The sequence below is a fragment of the Charadrius vociferus genome, unplaced genomic scaffold (assembly GCF_000708025.1).
Source record: "Charadrius vociferus isolate BGI_N301 unplaced genomic scaffold, ASM70802v2 scaffold198, whole genome shotgun sequence".
NCBI classification, from domain to species: domain Eukaryota; kingdom Metazoa; phylum Chordata; class Aves; order Charadriiformes; family Charadriidae; genus Charadrius; species Charadrius vociferus.
This window is the reverse complement of record NW_009649951.1, coordinates 2,338,401-2,354,806: the sequence shown is the minus strand read 5'-3', so window position 1 is coordinate 2,354,806 and position 16,406 is coordinate 2,338,401. Positions and strand designations below refer to the sequence as shown.

General features: G+C 41.0%; 1 protein-coding gene across 1 annotated transcript in view; it reads left to right on the top strand.

Moving 5' to 3' along the window:
* Positions 1–563: 563 nt before the first annotated feature.
* LOC104292161 (FRAS1-related extracellular matrix protein 1-like) overlaps positions 564–16,406 on the top strand; it is a 45,980-nt gene continuing 30,137 nt past the window's right edge. The window contains exons 1-9 of the mRNA XM_009891497.1: positions 564–794; positions 5,681–5,775; positions 6,358–6,659; positions 7,167–7,363; positions 8,021–8,344; positions 10,152–10,260; positions 11,511–11,642; positions 14,744–15,088; positions 15,770–15,912. Of these exons, the coding sequence (XP_009889799.1) occupies positions 564–794; positions 5,681–5,775; positions 6,358–6,659; positions 7,167–7,363; positions 8,021–8,344; positions 10,152–10,260; positions 11,511–11,642; positions 14,744–15,088; positions 15,770–15,912 (1,878 nt within the window). The remainder of the gene's footprint in view (positions 795–5,680; positions 5,776–6,357; positions 6,660–7,166; positions 7,364–8,020; positions 8,345–10,151; positions 10,261–11,510; positions 11,643–14,743; positions 15,089–15,769; positions 15,913–16,406) is intronic.

Genomic DNA, 16,406 nt, shown 5'->3' with positions numbered 1-16,406 from the left:
AGTAACAAAGGAACCTATGTAGCATGTGTTTGCATGTGCATACGGATCGAAGGTGCCTGGAATTCATACTGAGAGCTGATCCACTGAGGGAGAAATCTCATTGGTACATAGCAAATTTTATGAGCGTGCGTGCATTTAATAGTATACAAAGGTGAAGTTAATCTGCTGCTTGAAATGAACTGCAATTATAAGCAATGGTGGAATTTTTTTGGTGGTTATTTTTTTTTCACCAATAGTTGCTCAACATCTTATATCAATTTTCTTTCTTTTTTTTTTTTTTTTTCCCCAGGATTAACAAACGTTAAAAGTACTCTGAGAACACATTCATCATTTCGTCAGGCTTTACCAATGAATTTTATAAAAACCCAAGGATATTTTGAAAGTCCCCTGTCCAAATTTCAGTCAAGGGATGCATCTTAATAGAAAACATGTGGTACATTTTTACCCGTGACTAACGTTTTGGTCCTTCATTATATGGTGAAAATCTGCTGGTGGAGAAAGAGAAGACTTCTTTTGTTAAGAACATTTTCACTGGAGGAAAAGAGCTGGCATCCCCTCATAATATGAAGCCTTTTGAGAAAATCTTGTTTTTTCTACTGCTGCCTGTTCTACTAAGAGTTGCCTACTCCTCCTTTATTAGTGTCAACCTTGGGGTGAAAGTGATGAAGGGACAGTCTGTCTTCCTCTCAGAAGATGACCTCAAGTTTGCCATCCCCAGAGAGAAGGATGTCTGCAAAGTAGAAGTTGTGATTAATGAGCCAATAACACAGAGGGTTGGGAAACTAACTCCACAGGTATTTGGGTTCTGTTTTGCTGCTCTGAGTGTCCATGTGTGTGCAGGTGTGGGAGAAACTGGGAAGAGCTGCTTTATTGATTTTTTTTTATTTTGTTGAGGTGGTGACTAAAAGGCATGAAACTGAACAGTTGTGAGATTCAGCCTTTTGCTAAAAGTAGCCAGCCGACAGTAGCCAGCACCCCTGAAATCCAAAAGCTGAGCTCAGTAACAAGAGCGTATGAAAGTGGGCTCAGTGAGAGTCTCCTTTCACAAGCAGACAATGGGTATTTCAAAACTTTCGGTTAGGAGATGTCCTCCAGTCTCTCAGCTGCTTGTTTTTCTACCATGAGGGTAACCAGTGCCCCTCGGGTAATGCATAGATCTCTGGACCATTTTGCATTTTAGTCACGCAGCCACTACTTAGGGAGCAATTAAGAAAAAAATCATCACATACAATAAGCACATTGTGTACACAGTTGTTTGTGCTGCTCTGCAACAGCTAAATTGCAAGCAGATGGCAAATACATTAAAAAAAATGTTTTCTGTTAAAATTTCAAGCTTGTAGGAATAATGAAATGTATTTCACATATCACCGTTCTTCTACTCATTTGCCTTACAAATCTCCCCACCTGAGTCACAGCAGGAAGGAGTTGGAAGTAATTGACATGACGATGTAATGGTACAGATAGAAGATGAATGGTTTTATTGAACCATAACCAAACTGGTTTTGTCTATTTTAGAAAAGTTTTGTTAATTGCACCACACAGCACACAGCTCTATATGTTTGCATATGTATATTGTTTTAAACATCCTCTCTGAGGTTTCTGGTGGTCTCTCTGAAGGCGGATGCAGGAGCAGCAGCCTCAGTGGATTTTTCAAAGCTTCTGGCTTGGTCATCTTCATTATTTTTGCAGACCACTGACGAGTGCTTCAGCTGAACCAGCACTCGGAAAGAGCAGAGGCACACCAGGGAAAACAGGACAATGTGTGATCTTCCCTAGGGACTGGCCCCAAGATGTGCAGTGCCTCTGCTGAGACTTCCCCAGGGCTTGCTCTCCATCAGCACAGGGGCTCTGACCATAGTACTGCCTCTCCACTTCCCCAGTGTAGTTTGGCCCATGAGGAGGAACAGGGAGACTTACATGTCTTATTGCTGGCAAACCTTTTGTGTAGGTGAGCTGGCTGGCTAAGGGAGTGACTTTGCTTTCAAACTCTGCCTCAGCCTCTACACACAGTAGGATGCAGGTATTTTGAAACAGTCACTTTGTGCCTTGTAACCTGACATGCTTCAAGCACAGGGTCAGAGGCAGTTTTCCACAGACCCCAGGAGATGTGTATTCACCATATTTTCCAAAATGCCCAGGGCCTTTGCCTTTCCCCACTCGCAACCACACCTCTGTTAAGTGCCTGTCCTTCCATGGCCACGATGTGAGCGCAGGCAGGCCAACGTGGCTCTTGGAGGCTGTAGGCACACCTCACCTGGAGGGGTGAGCTCTGCTGGGCAGGTGGCCCTGGGGCACCAGGCTGGAGAGGGGCTGTGGCTGCTCACGGTGCCCAGGATATCTCCCTCATAGGGCTCCTGGCCTGAGTGCCATCCTGTTAGGAATGGTGTCTTCTCCTTCTCTCCACAGCCTTGGCGTGGTGGGATTGCCAAAGACACCACCACATGTGGTCTCCCAGGGAGGCTGCCAGCAAGACAGGCAGTCTAATTATCTCAAATCCTATTTTCTTGCTGGGGAAGAATAAGCCAGCGTTTGTAAATTCAGGGCTTCTGTTTTAAATGACAAAATCCTGAGCCAGACACTGAACAGTGCTGCCCGAGCTTTCAGTATTCCTGAAAAGAGGTGCCAGAGTCCGGCCGTCCCAGTGCCATTGATGCTCTTTCTACCAGGAAATTTTCAGCAAGAAAACGTCTCTGGTCTGATCTGTTTTACTGCCATTAAAGTGAGTAATGTCCTAGGAATGTATGACAATTTAATTATAAATTGTAATTGAAAAGCAGTTGAAGTGGAAAAAAACAAAGCTCGACAGTAATTAGGAAAAGATTTAGATCTCCTTTGTCTTACCCAGCAAATTTATAGACAATTAGAGTTGCCTGTTCATATAAAAGAAAAACATATTAGGAAACATAAAACAGATGTTTCTTTTTGCAAAGCAGATTGTACCTTATACATGTATAAAATGACTGTCAGTCAGTGGTAACAGACCTCTGTGGAAAGGTCCTTCATTTTCCATCCCCTTGTTATCAATTAAGAGATGGCACTAATGATTTCTTAGAAAGAAATAAATTAATTATTTGATATGATAAACCAACTCCTTTGCTGTAGGCAGTCCGCTCTGATATGAGCAGGGATGCATCATCTGAGCAGGATCTGATTGCCAGGTGCACACCCGACGTGCATGTCAACAAAACTCCTACTGATTTTGAGGGCTTTACACTGCTTTACATCAGTGAAGAATCTCATCTTTGGTGTACAACATTAAACTACTGGAAGTTATAATATGAGTGGCTTTTGTATAGAATACAGTGTGTTTTTTCTTTAAGGTAACACACCACCTAACTGCTTACCTTATTTTGTTTCTCTTTTTTGTACAATATCACTTAGGATCATCTAATTAATTACTTAACTATCACTTTCCTTCATGTTAGCTTGTACCGGGAAAGAAAAGACATCAAGTAAGAAAAAGACATATTTGTTGTTTTTTAAATACTGAAAAATAATGAAACACATATTTCTGTGACATTTGAAAACAATACACAACAGAACAGGCACAACCTAGACAAAATTTTCATCTTAAGAAAAGCAATTTTGTTTTTCACAAAGTGTTCTTGTCCTTCCTTTTTAAGCAGTCCCAACAAATAAAATCAATCATACTTTCCACGACACCATATATTATGGAATATTCCAAGACTATATTAGCCAATAGGAACAGAGTGGTAAATCCATGTCCATGTATCTGATAATCAACTAACTCATTACTTCAAAAAAAAAGAAGACGACTTTGTACAGTGCACTTCTTGATTAAAGTTAAAATCAGTCTATACATTTAAAGATCACTAGGAATATAGAACAGCTGCCACATAGCTTGAGTGTCTGAGAGTAACTTCAGTGGAAATGGACACTGCCAGTAATAATGAAAGTTGATAAACTCTAACTATTTTTCCATTATAGAAAGATGCGAGTTGTAAATCTGTGTAATGGCTAGAAAGAAACAAAGGTCACTAGTTGTTCTGTCCTTTAGTGTAAAGCCACAAAGTGGTCATGAGGTGCTTCAGTTAACTACACATTAACAACTAATTTAGGAAATAAAGTATTATTGTACTTTTATACTGGAAGTCAGAGCATCCAAGGACTTTCTCTATACACTGCACTTACAGTCAACATTTCAAAACCTCACTAAAAACCCCCTACCATTTCACCATCTTCCAAAGTTGTCAGGGAGATGTAGGTAATTCAGGCAAGCTACTTCATTTTCAAGTTTCTTTTGGTATATTTTAAGAAATGACTGGTAGTAAGAAATAATCTCTTATTTCTGCAAAAAGATGTGGTTTGTCAGTCAGCCACATATGTATTTTAATGCTTCTTAGTTATGACCTTATCAGGTCTATTAATGAATGCTGAACAGGTTTTATTTTAGTCCATAGAAGAACTAATCATGTGTGAGTACTGCCCATAAAAACAAAATCAAACCCACATTTAGTTTCACAGTGAAACACTCAGGAAATGCAATGATTAGCTTTTGCCTTCTGGCTGACAGGAATATGCCCTGTCTCTCTGTAGGTATGAAACGTGAGTATCAATCCGTCTACGCATAGGCCGTGTAGGGGTTCCCTGTTGTCACAAGGATAGCATAGACATGGTCTTATCAATGCTAGGAGCTTTCAGCTGTTAAACTCTATAAAGAAATACAGCTGCATGGGAATTGTAATTTGCCAGACTTACAAACTGGCACATGTGAGGACATGAAAATCGTATGCTCCAAAATCCAAATCGTATGCTGCAATTCTCCAAAGAACGGGTGTGTCAGAACTCTTTAAAGCAACCTTTTTTCCATTTGGGTCAGGCATTTTTCCTCATTGCCTTACTTTCACAAGTAAACAAACCATTAAAAAAAACAATCAGCCTGAAATGAGTGTCTGGCTTAGACCGTTAAACTGTGGCCAGACAGCTTGGCAAATTGGAACTGTATCAGGTGTGTCATAAGAATTAGTTTTTTTTGAATTACCTGGTGGACATGACATAGAAATTCTGGTTTTGCTTTTATACTGTGGGATTTCAAAGGCATTGGGGCTGGGTGTTGGTATGGCATAGAGATGACATCTGGTCTGGTAAAAGGCTACAGGTGCAAAGTCAGTGTTCCAAAAACGTAACAAATCTGAGCTAGCAAAGTTTCTAACAGAGAACTTTCACAGAATCATTTTTTTTGTAGTCCAGTGGTAGTGGCCATAAAACAGGATTTACTATATAATCAAGCTACTGCCATGAGCAACTTTAAAAGCTAATAAATCCAAGATTATACTGCAGGAACTCCTGGCTTTTCACATCCACTGCAGTTGTCCCACTGAATACAACTGCATCCATAAGTCCACAGGCTGCAGTGGTAGAGAAGTGTGCACTCACCTTATTTGTTGTGCTGCAGAAGGGACTTGGCAGCCTGACACAATCACAGTAAGATGCCAGTTCCCTTTCTACTTGTAGAGTGCCGGCAGCCCCACATTAAAGTGGTTGCTCTGGCTCTCACTGGGACACCACAGAACAGGTGAATACCTACTCACAGAAATCAACTACAGGTTAAAAATTCCCTGAGTATGATGCATTCCTGTCAGTCAGAGAGAAGTGGAACAGAAGCCTGAAGTTAACATCCTTGACAGTGTTGTACTAGACTATTCTTTCTCCTTCATAGGTTTTTGACTGTCACTTCCTTCCTAATGAAGTCAAATATACCCACAATGGATGTCCGATTTTAGATGAAGACGTGGTCATGCTTAGGCTGTACAGGTAAGCAGCGGCAGGAGATCACACTTTGCTTCGGATCACACTCCTCTTACCAGGAGCACAGCTGCCCTCAGGAAGAGCAAGCAGTCCATTTTTCATGGTAAAGCATGTCCTCCTGTACATCTTGTAACTACCCACATCCAGTAGCAGCATCATCAGTCAACAAGTGACCATCTGTTTACAGAAACATTTGTCACAGAGTATTTCAGATACGCTCAAATAATGTGTTTGTTAGCATTAATAAATATTGCTTATTACAGAAAACCAGTGATTTTTCTTTTTATTATTGAAAAGGACAATAACACTTTCAGAGTACTGTATTTTCTGTGCTGTCCTGCTGATAGGGACAGAGACTGTTGCATATACTCAGTGAATAATCTCTTCCTTTGCACAAACACTATTTTTACAAGTATGAGGAGGTGGGCAGTATGTCTGCAACCTCATGGTCTCTGGTCATCTGGCTTTAGAGGGCACCTGAGAGAAAGAGGTTCAAGTAATTCAGTTTAGAAGGTGAGGTCAATGCCAAACTCACAGAGTGACAGAAGATGGGATGAAGCATAATTAATTTCCTTCTATCGCCTGCAGGTTTACCGAAACTGAAACATTTGTAGAAACATTCACCCTCCATGTGCAGTTACTCGAGCCAGACTGTAACATCATCAAAATGCGCTCCCGTGCCCTGGAGGTCCCTGAGTACTATGGCCTGTCCAGGGTGATTGACAAGAATGTCCTCACTTTTGACTATGACAGGAAGATAAATCTGGATTGCACCATTTCCATAGCCTCCTCGGAAACCCACCTGCCTGCTTATGGCCAGCTCGTCATTGGGGAAGTGCAGCAAGAGCAGCTTCGTGGAGATCAGCCACAGAGCTTCTTCCCCGGACCAGGTATGATGTCCTTTAGTTGTTTGTATTAGCAGGTTCAAAGAGACCCAGCAGATTAAGTCCACAGCAGTGGGTTGCTTCAGAGATTCTGGGTAAGAGTGAGCCATGTGAAGTTTAATGAACAGCCTGAGCTATCGTGGAAACTGAAAGGGACATGAAGTTTGTGTGGGGCACAATGCAGATCACAGATATGGGTCGGTAATCCCCCAAATGGAGTCTGTTTTTGGCTCCTAGACATGTGGACCAATGTGATGGCTTTGGGAGTGCCAAGACTCAGTAGAAACAGGACAGGGAGTTGTTAGAGGCAGCGCCTACCCAAGAGACCAAGGGATGTTGGAGTTGGAAGATGTCAGCTGAAAACAAAATTCTCTTGGAAAAGTTAAGTCGGGAAAGGAGTCCTAATTCTTATTGCACTGGCTTTTTATCAGAGCTATTTAGCTATACGGACAGGCTTCCCATGTTGGTTTCTGCTCAGGTAACTGTTTCATGATCCTTTCTGTTGGGTTACAGAGCACAGCCTGGGCCAGCCCTGCAGAAACGGGAGCTGCATGCTGAGAGTGGGAGTCATTCACAACTCAAAAATGAGCTGCAAAGAATTTCTGAGAATGGGGATTCGATATCAGCACCTTGACCCTCCTTCGCCTGACACCGATTATATTCCTGTGAGGCTGGATCTCACAGACAGCAGAAGCAAAACTCTGCACAAGGTAGAATTTTACGCAACCTTACAATACCTGCTTGTCCTCCTTGTTTAAAAAAAAAAAAAAATTAAATTTGTTGATCCTTTTCACATTTGAAGAGAGACAGTGATCCTGAAAGTTTGTTCATTTCATACAACATTGCCAGCTGGGCAAATGCAATGCATTATCTCCATGCCTCTATGCTTAGACCATTACAGCTATAGAGAAACACCTCCGTTTTTTACTGGCAGACGTAAGTAGTTTAGCCTAAAAGCAAAATCAAATCTGGCATAATTCCACCTTTTTTATAGAGCACAAGCTGCATTGACTTCTACTTCTATAGTAATTAATAAGTTAAGAGCTGTGTGAACATATTCAGTTAATAATAATGGCTTGTGCATGTTTCTGTCAAGTAAAGTTATTCATTATGCTTGCATCAAATTAAGAAAGTTGTTTCAGCCCAAAATTAAGTACACAAATAAGACTAGTCAATATGGAAGACCTTCTCACGAGGTCTAAATATTTACATTAGGCATTTTCTCACTAAAATGCTTCAAATTTTCTTTTCAAAATAATCATTGCTTTAACATGTATCCCAATTAGCTCTGTGAAGCTAACAAAAATTGAATTTATTTTGTTTGCTTCACTTTGTCCTCTAAATTACCTCCTTTTTTCCTGTTGCAGACTGAGTATGCGTGGCTCCCTGTTCAGATTAAAGGTGCTATTCCCAATCAAATACCCAAAGCTGTCTCAACGGCAAAGTTCATCCTGGAAGTAGATCAATTTATTTTAACCCCCATTACAACCACAACCGTTGATGCTGAAGACAATGAAACTCCAAAGTCCCTTCTTGTATTCAACATTACCAAGCCACCTCCACAAGGCTTCATCACCCATCTATCCGACCACACAAAGCCTGTTGGCTCCTTCACGTGGAAAGATCTCAGTGACATGCTCATTGCTTATCAGCCTCCAAATAACAGCTGCACAGAGAGGAGGAATTATGAGGTAACAGTGTAATGTATGAGCATTTGCTGGTTTTCACCTCCTTAAGATTCAGTAAGCTATAAATAAATGCATTCATTAGTAACAGATATTTTTTGGAACAAAAAAAAAAAGAAAAAAAGATGTTTATCTAACTATATGTAATGTAGGACCAGAGGTAAAAACTTTTACCACTTTCTCCTATGACTCAACTGTCTAACACAAATCACATATTTGTTGCTCACTACTTAAGAATTTCTTTGCACTGAAGTATTTTCACCCACTCTGACTGAGAATATTTAAACAGGTTTTTTGTTTTGGTTTGGTTTGTGGTTTATTTATTTTTTTTTTTAATTTCTATGAGAGGAATAGAGGAATAACACTACTTGTAGATCTATCCAAGAGCCTTTGGAAGGGTCAACATTGCTTTTTCCACATAGTTTTTATCCCCATGTGACAGTACTGATCCCTGTGACCTGTGGACAAGTTACATATTTAAAGCCATGAACCATCAATGGACCAGCTAAATGTCAGGATTGCCATTTGATCTCACAGCCTACCTACTGAGGCAATGATGGTGTAGGAATAACAAAAAAGGACTCCCAACAGTTCCTGCTGGGAGGAGTAAAGTATGTCACTAACACAAAGAACATGATGAAAATGACGAGAGCAGGCTGGTACCTGCAGGGTCTGGAGTGAGTGAGTAAATAAGCAGTGCCAATCTAGGAGACCAAGGCTGCAGGAATATGTTTATGTTTTATGGGAGCAAATAGGGCACTACTTCTATCTTTTCTGCATTGGCTGCTAGCGATGTTTCTCCCTTCAGACCTGCCACAGAGTGCTGGTAGTCAATGTCTCCTACTTTGGGTATAGAGGTACTTTATTTTTTCAGTAACCTGTACTGGTAGATGTTTTGTGTAATTCAGCAGTGTGCCAGCACTCTGAGAAATAAGAAATTATCTTGAAAAGGAGATATAAGAGGAAGAGAAATGAGTTAAAGGAGTATATAAATATGCTGATAGTTATAAAATATATGCTGATAGTTATAACTATAGTTATAAAATAACTGTCTGATAAGAGTTAAGCAATAACCCAAACAAAATGAAATGGTTGGTACTGAAGTAATGAAACTGAAGAGTCAGAGAATCAGAGCAAGGTAAGCTGGGGAAAGGGTAGACAAGAAAGCAAAGGAATAGTGACAATAACTTTGGCACCTGATGCTGACAAGGCTTATTCTTAACCTTGGCTGTCACAGGAACCTCCATTCTTTTTGTTTCCTTAGTATGAGAATCAGTTATTCTACCAAACCTCCTGGTCCTTAAGTGCCTTTTCTCTGTTTTGCTTTCAGCATTGTTAGATCACAGGTTCAGGAATTTCACAATTCAAGAGTTTCACAATTCAAGAGTTTCAAATTTTCATTTTTTTCCCCCCGTGCCAGTCCATATCTTTTATTTCTTATTGGGTTTGGTTGTACATATGTTAAAAGAGAGGGAAATGCACCTTCCTCTCTTACTATTACTATTTAAATAGCCCTAACTTTATTACTGAGTTATTTGTACCCCAAACAACAGTGAAAGTGCTTATCTTCCCCATTAATTTCTACATATCGCAAACTAACTTTCCCAGCATTCACTGTGAAGACGATAGAAGGCAGATACTTAATTTAGTGCAGAACCTCAAAGGCTCTTTCTAGAAGCTAAATCAAGTTTCATTTCTCAACAAATTATCGAAAGACTTTAAGATGTCTCAGGTAAGAACACACTATATATGTTTTGAGATACAGCTGGTTTTCAGGCTCTTTTTTTCAGTAGTTTGTCTGTTTTCACAACAGGTGGAATTTGAGGTTCATGACTTCTACTTTGAAAGGAGTTTACCGATTACTGTGCATCTTTCCATCAGAACAACGGATACAAACGCTCCTCGGGTTTCATGGAATACAGGTGACACCTCTTTACCTCAGTTTATTTTGCTACGGAATTTATAATGCTTTGACACAGACATTTGACAAAGCTCTAAAATTCAGATTTACGCCTGGAGTTTAGGGATCATTAAACTGAGGGAGTATAAATCTGCTTTTTCCCTTTATCTATTTGGAGGGGAACATGTTACAACTTGGAGAAATCTTCAGTATTAACTGGAATGAAAAATAAAGAAAGAAGGGAGTTACAGGGAAATTGGGATTTCTGTATATAGCATTTTCTTAAAGAACGAATGGGACATGAAAGAATATAAATAGTAAAGGCAAATATGTGGTGGAATGAGTAGTAGGGTAATGTGAGGGAAAGACCAAGGATTGTTGTTATTGTTTGAAGTAGAAGTCTGCAAAAATGAACAACTAGAAAAAGAGGGCATGATACACCGACAGTCACTTGAAGCCTGGAAACCTTACAGGGTTAAGGTTAATTCAGAAAGATTTATAATGGCTGCACTGAAGAGGGGACAGGGTCTCCCATCTAGAGTGAAATGTACATTGATATTTAATCATCAAAAGGCAAATGTATAAGGTCAAACAAGTCTTGAAGTTAAGGCCAGAGAAAAAGCAGTGTCCTCACAGAAGAAAAGGCAAGGAGCCAAGAAGGAGAGGCCTCATATCTCCCCAGAGAATCCTAGAATAGTTTGAGTTGGAAGGGACCTGAAAGATCACCTAGTTCCAACCCCCTGCCATGGGCAGGGACACCTTCCACTAGACCAGGTTTCTCAAAGTCCCATCCAGCCTGGCCTTAAACACTTACAGGGATAGGGCATCCAAATAAGAAGCCCACCGGAAATTGCTGTCTGAGTAAAAAGAAGAGATACTGTCCTCCATCATGAAGATTAATATATATTTTTAAATGCAGACTCTCTAAGCAAGATGAGTGCCCAGTTTCAGACATTGTGAGATTGCAAGTTCAATGCTTTAGTTTGTGTAAGTGTTCAGAAATCTGCCTAGCTGGTCTATCAGACCATTGGGAACTAGAATATGTTATTTGTCTGAAAAAAAGTCCTTAAAGACAGTTGAATAAGGCAAGTATGTCAGAATAAAAGCTGATATCAAACTTTTAAGCTGGCCTTGAAAGCTCTGTCACAGGTAAGTATATAGGTGAAATTAAACATACTTTTTTCCTGACTGCAAAAACCTTTAGAAAGGTGAGATGCTGAGACCCTTGAACATTGCAGACACTTTGGCAAAATAATGCTCTGCTCTTTGCAGGCCTCAACCTCCTGGAAGGGCAATCCCGACCAATCACGTGGCAACACTTCCAAATTGTAGACAACGATGACATCCAAAATGTTCGCTTGGTCACAGTTGATGGCTTACAGCATGGGCGGCTCACAGTTAGAGGTAAATAATTTCAACCTGAGGGCCTCAAAATGTGTTCTCTAGTGACAACTGGCTATGATAACGTGACAGTCAATCAGTTGCTGATAGAGTCACTCCCTGCTGAGTGCTGCCAGCATAAGAGACAGATTTTTGGGGAATCATAGAATCATTTTGGTTGGAAGAGACCTTTAAGATCATCAAGTCCAACCATTAACCAAGCACTGCCAAGTTCCCACTAAACCATGTCCCTCAGCGCTACATCTACACATTTTTTAAATATCTTCAGGGATGGCGACTCAACCACTTCCCTAGGCAGCCTGTTCCAATGCTTCACAACCTTTTTGGTGAAGAATTTTTTCCTAATATCCAATCTAAACCTACCCTGGAGCAACTTGAGGCCATTTGCTCTCATCCTATCACTTGCTACTTGGGAGAAGAGACTGGCCCCCCCTCACTCCAACCTCCTTTCAGGTAGTTGTAGAGAGTGATAAGGACTCCCCTCAGACTCCTTTTCTCCAGGCTAAACAACCCCAGTTCCCTCAGCCGCTCCTTATAATACTTGTGGTCTACACCCCTCACTGTTGTTGCCCTTCTCTGAACAGTCTCCAGTATCTCCATGTCTTTCTTGTAGTGAGGGACCCAAAACTGAATGAAGGTGCACAAGGAAATACCTGAATGAACAGTAAGAAATTGAAAAGATCACAAGCTCATAAAGAAAGTCGGTTGCATAGCTTAAACACTTGTGCAAATAGTGTATTTGTGCTATCCACATCCTTAAATGGGAGATACTTGTAAGTCTGGCATTTTGCCTACACACTACCTTCATTTGAAAATTAAAACGGTCCTTATTTTCTTCACTGGAGGTGAATTCAGCTCAGGTGAGCTAATGCAGCTAGTAACAGCGTGCAGCAGGCCTGATGCTGCCCTGTCTCACCAAGGATAAATGAGGATGGGTAACAACTCCCGGAGAGACAGTGCTGCAGTGTCACCACAAAACCAAGAGAAACTCCAGCATAGCCTTATTTATGCTGCTCTGTGTTGCTCAAAGGAGACGGGAAAACCCAGGGCAGGAAAATGCATCTCCTGCAGGTTTTCCCTCCGGAGCGAAGAGCAGGCAGGGAGAGGAGCTCTGCTCCCTCTGCTGACCGGCTTCCCCTGTTACAGCCGGGCTACACGTGGGGAGCAAAACAAAAGCATTGAAAAATCCGGTATCTAAACTTTTACTTTCTTACGGTACATTTACATCCCGAATCTGAAATTTTAAAGAAACTGGCTATGCTTTCATTGAGTAGGCATGACCTAGGCAAAAGGCAGTCACTATGTTTTCACTGCTTATATTTTTGCTTGAGGATGCTAAGGAATGCTGGGTGATTCTGATTTGTTGGCAGATACAGACAACGTTTGGATACGGTTGTTATTTACTGGCAGCTTTGAGGTTTACTTCAAAAAGTGGCAATTAAATTAGACTTCTGATTCGTTAGCTTTCTGCGTTGTAAATCTCACTAATTTTGCTTTGCAATCTCCTGAGTCAACACAGGTGCTGCTCTCTTTGGGATAATTATTAGGTTAAAAAGTCCCTCTGCTGTTGGCAGGGTGGAAAGACGCTGCCACTATCAATGCTGGATTTTTTGACAGCTAAATAGATTCGTGTAAAATGCATAGCCTAGAGACATAAAGCAAGTACTTAAAGAAAAAGGGGAAGGTGGTATTTGAAATTTAATGGAAAGAGAAACTATTCAGAAATATGTTTCATCTCAGGAAACCCCTGCCAAGGGGTTCAGAGCCTGCGTGATCATCCTCCCTGTAATGCTCCAACCAGCATCTCTACGGTGCCGGCAGTGTCAGGTGGGCTCAGCCCCAGAGACGGTGTTACGGGGGCTGCACAGCCAGCCCGGGAGCGGGCTGTGGGCCGTAGAGCAGCTGACGGGCTGTGCCTGCAGGATCACGCAGAGCCCAGTGCCCATCTCATGGTGGCAGTCCCATCCCTGCACGCAGCCCACCCAGGGGTTTCTCAGCCTCCTGTGGGGCAGCCAGGGGTGGATATTTTTTTCTGCAGTGACCAGACCTTATTGTCTTTTATGTGTCTGCATAGGCACATGCCAAGGAAACCATAACCACAATTTTTGGCAATTGCTTTTTTTGTGTAGCAAGCGCCAGTCGATGTTCAAACATTAAAGGAAAGCTTGGGTTTAGCCCTCCGGCTGCACCATAATCCTAGTGCTGCTGGCAAATGGTCTGAGCCACTGCCCACTGAATCAGTGGAGGGTTTCCCATTAACTGCAGGGAACAGTGAATCAACCCAATGTTTTGAATGCTCTTTTGTTGGGTTCGGCAATGCCAGTCCTAGAGCTAAAGGAAAGCCCTGAAAGAAAGAGGTATGTATGGTGTCGTTCCTTGCTTTCTGTCACCTTTAACAGGCTTTTGTTCGATGGTGAGGCAGTTATTTCTCCATCCTAAAGTTTGCCTATAATTCTCTTCAAGTAAGGAGCAAAGGGAATATACCTGCAGCTGTGGGTGTCCCTGCTGATGTTGCACAGTACGGCGGGAAAAAAACATATTTTCCTTGGAGGCCCTGGGGAGATCATCTCTTCCAGCATCAGTCTGCAGTTCTCAGAACCTTTAACCTGCCTGAATATTTGTGTGTTCTTAACATGCCTAGTGAAGCAAAGGTGTAAAATTGTCTGATTATAGACAGTAACCTCGATATGCAGAAAAAACAAGACCCACAAACATTATTTTTCACTCTCAACAAAATGCTGAGCTGCAATTACAAAGCATATTCTCTTTGATGCTTAAAATACATGTAAAATGTTCTGATAAGAAAGCAGAGGTTGAAATTAAAGTGGAAACAGTCACAGTTAAAAATCTTTAATATGTCCGATTATCTTTAGTGCAATGGACATTTGGAGGATTTTATCTGCTACCACAGTTGCAAATTCTGCATTCTTATTAACTATTCCAACTTCTACAAACTTATTTCCCGTAGGTGAATTTATGTTTGATTTTTCTAGTTGAAATGCACTCTCCTTCTCTCTCCCTTCATAACATTCATATTGGTGGAAGGATTCTCCTCTGGGCTGAACAGCAGATTGTTGATGCATTTTCTTCCACTGTTTTGACAGGAGGGAAAGGATTCATGTTCACAGTCTCTGACATTCAGGCTGGAGTTGTTCACTACCATCATGATGACAGCGATTCTACTAAGGACTTTGTGGTATTTAGGATTTTCGATGGCCCCCACAGTATTCGCCATAAGTTTCCAATCAATATCCTCCCTAAAGATGACAGCCCTCCATTTCTTATCAGCAATGTTGTCATCGAAGTTCATGAGGGACAGATGATCCTGATTGAGGGCTCCATGCTTCATGCTTCTGACATGGATTCCAGTGATGATTACATATTATTCAATATTACCAAGCCACCACAGGCTGGAGAAATCATGAAGAAACCAGGACCAAACTTGATAGGTAATGAACCACATCCACAACAGATCACTTTTCTTTGTCCTCCTTTTTTTAACCACATTAAATGTTACAGTTAGACAACTTATTTCGGCTCAGGACAAATCATGGCAAATTTGGACTTCTTTCATTACGGTGTAAATCCCCATCAGTAATTAATGTTGGTCTCTGCACCAGGATAACTATACTTATGAACACAATTTATCCCATAATTTTTCCATTCTGAGTCTATTTCCTTACTGTTCCCTTCTCTTCCAGAAAAGTTGGGCTAGTCAGGAGTTATTTTCTCTGCAAGAATCCCTAACAAGTTCAAAGCTAGTAGATGACACTAATGATGCTAAAAGAGGAAGAAAGCTCTCCTTCCATTTAACTGAACTCGGAAATCCCTGTGCTAGACTGCAGAGGCTGCTAGTCCTGCAAATTCTCTTTTGTCCTCTGAAGAGGGCTGTAGGCCCATTTGCTGTGTTGCTTCATTTTTTGAATGATCTTGAAGAGACATAGAAAAGAAGCTGGTGCCCTTCAGGAAACATGGAAGACAATGAGATAATGTTTCAAAGGGCTTGCCCTATTTAGGGTGAGAAAGAGGACATTATGGTTCACCAGTTACTTACACAGCTAATGGATAATTTTTATGAATTATTGAAGTTGTGCACTGATCAATAGAAGATATTGTCTTCAATTCAACAGGGTATTCGGTCAGCAGTTTTCTTCAGAGGGATCTATTTAATGGAATAATTTATTATCATCATTTGGGAGGAGAAGTATTTGAAGATTCCCTTGAGTTTGTGCTGTGTGATAGCCATGACCCTCCCAATCTTTCAGAGCCACAGGTATGAAACTGAAGCATCTTTGGCAGAGTCCTGTGGTTTTCCTTCAAATGGCTGATGATTTTACAACTTCTGATGGACTTTCAGATCAAACTGGGGTAGATCTTTTCTGCTTGCCATCACCACGGCCATCGCCACAAATAACGTTCTTCAGAGCTAGCTCTTGATCTTGCTTTCCACAGAGTATTTTTCTCTGCCTGGCTGCAGAGAGACAAGTCCATTGCAAAGACTTTTTCCTACACTGTAAAATGAAATGTTGAAAACAAATTACATTTGGAGACACTATAAACAAACTATACAGCCCTACTGAAGTAAACTGAGAAGAGACTATTTATTTCACCCAGGAGTCTGACATACTGAATTTAACTTTGCTTTTAATTTGAAGGGAAACCATGAGGATTCATAAGCTTTACATTTAACTGTTGTACATCTCCATTACTCATGTGTTTGTGATACGGCTTGATAGCCACATCCTATATCTCATATCCCAGTGATCC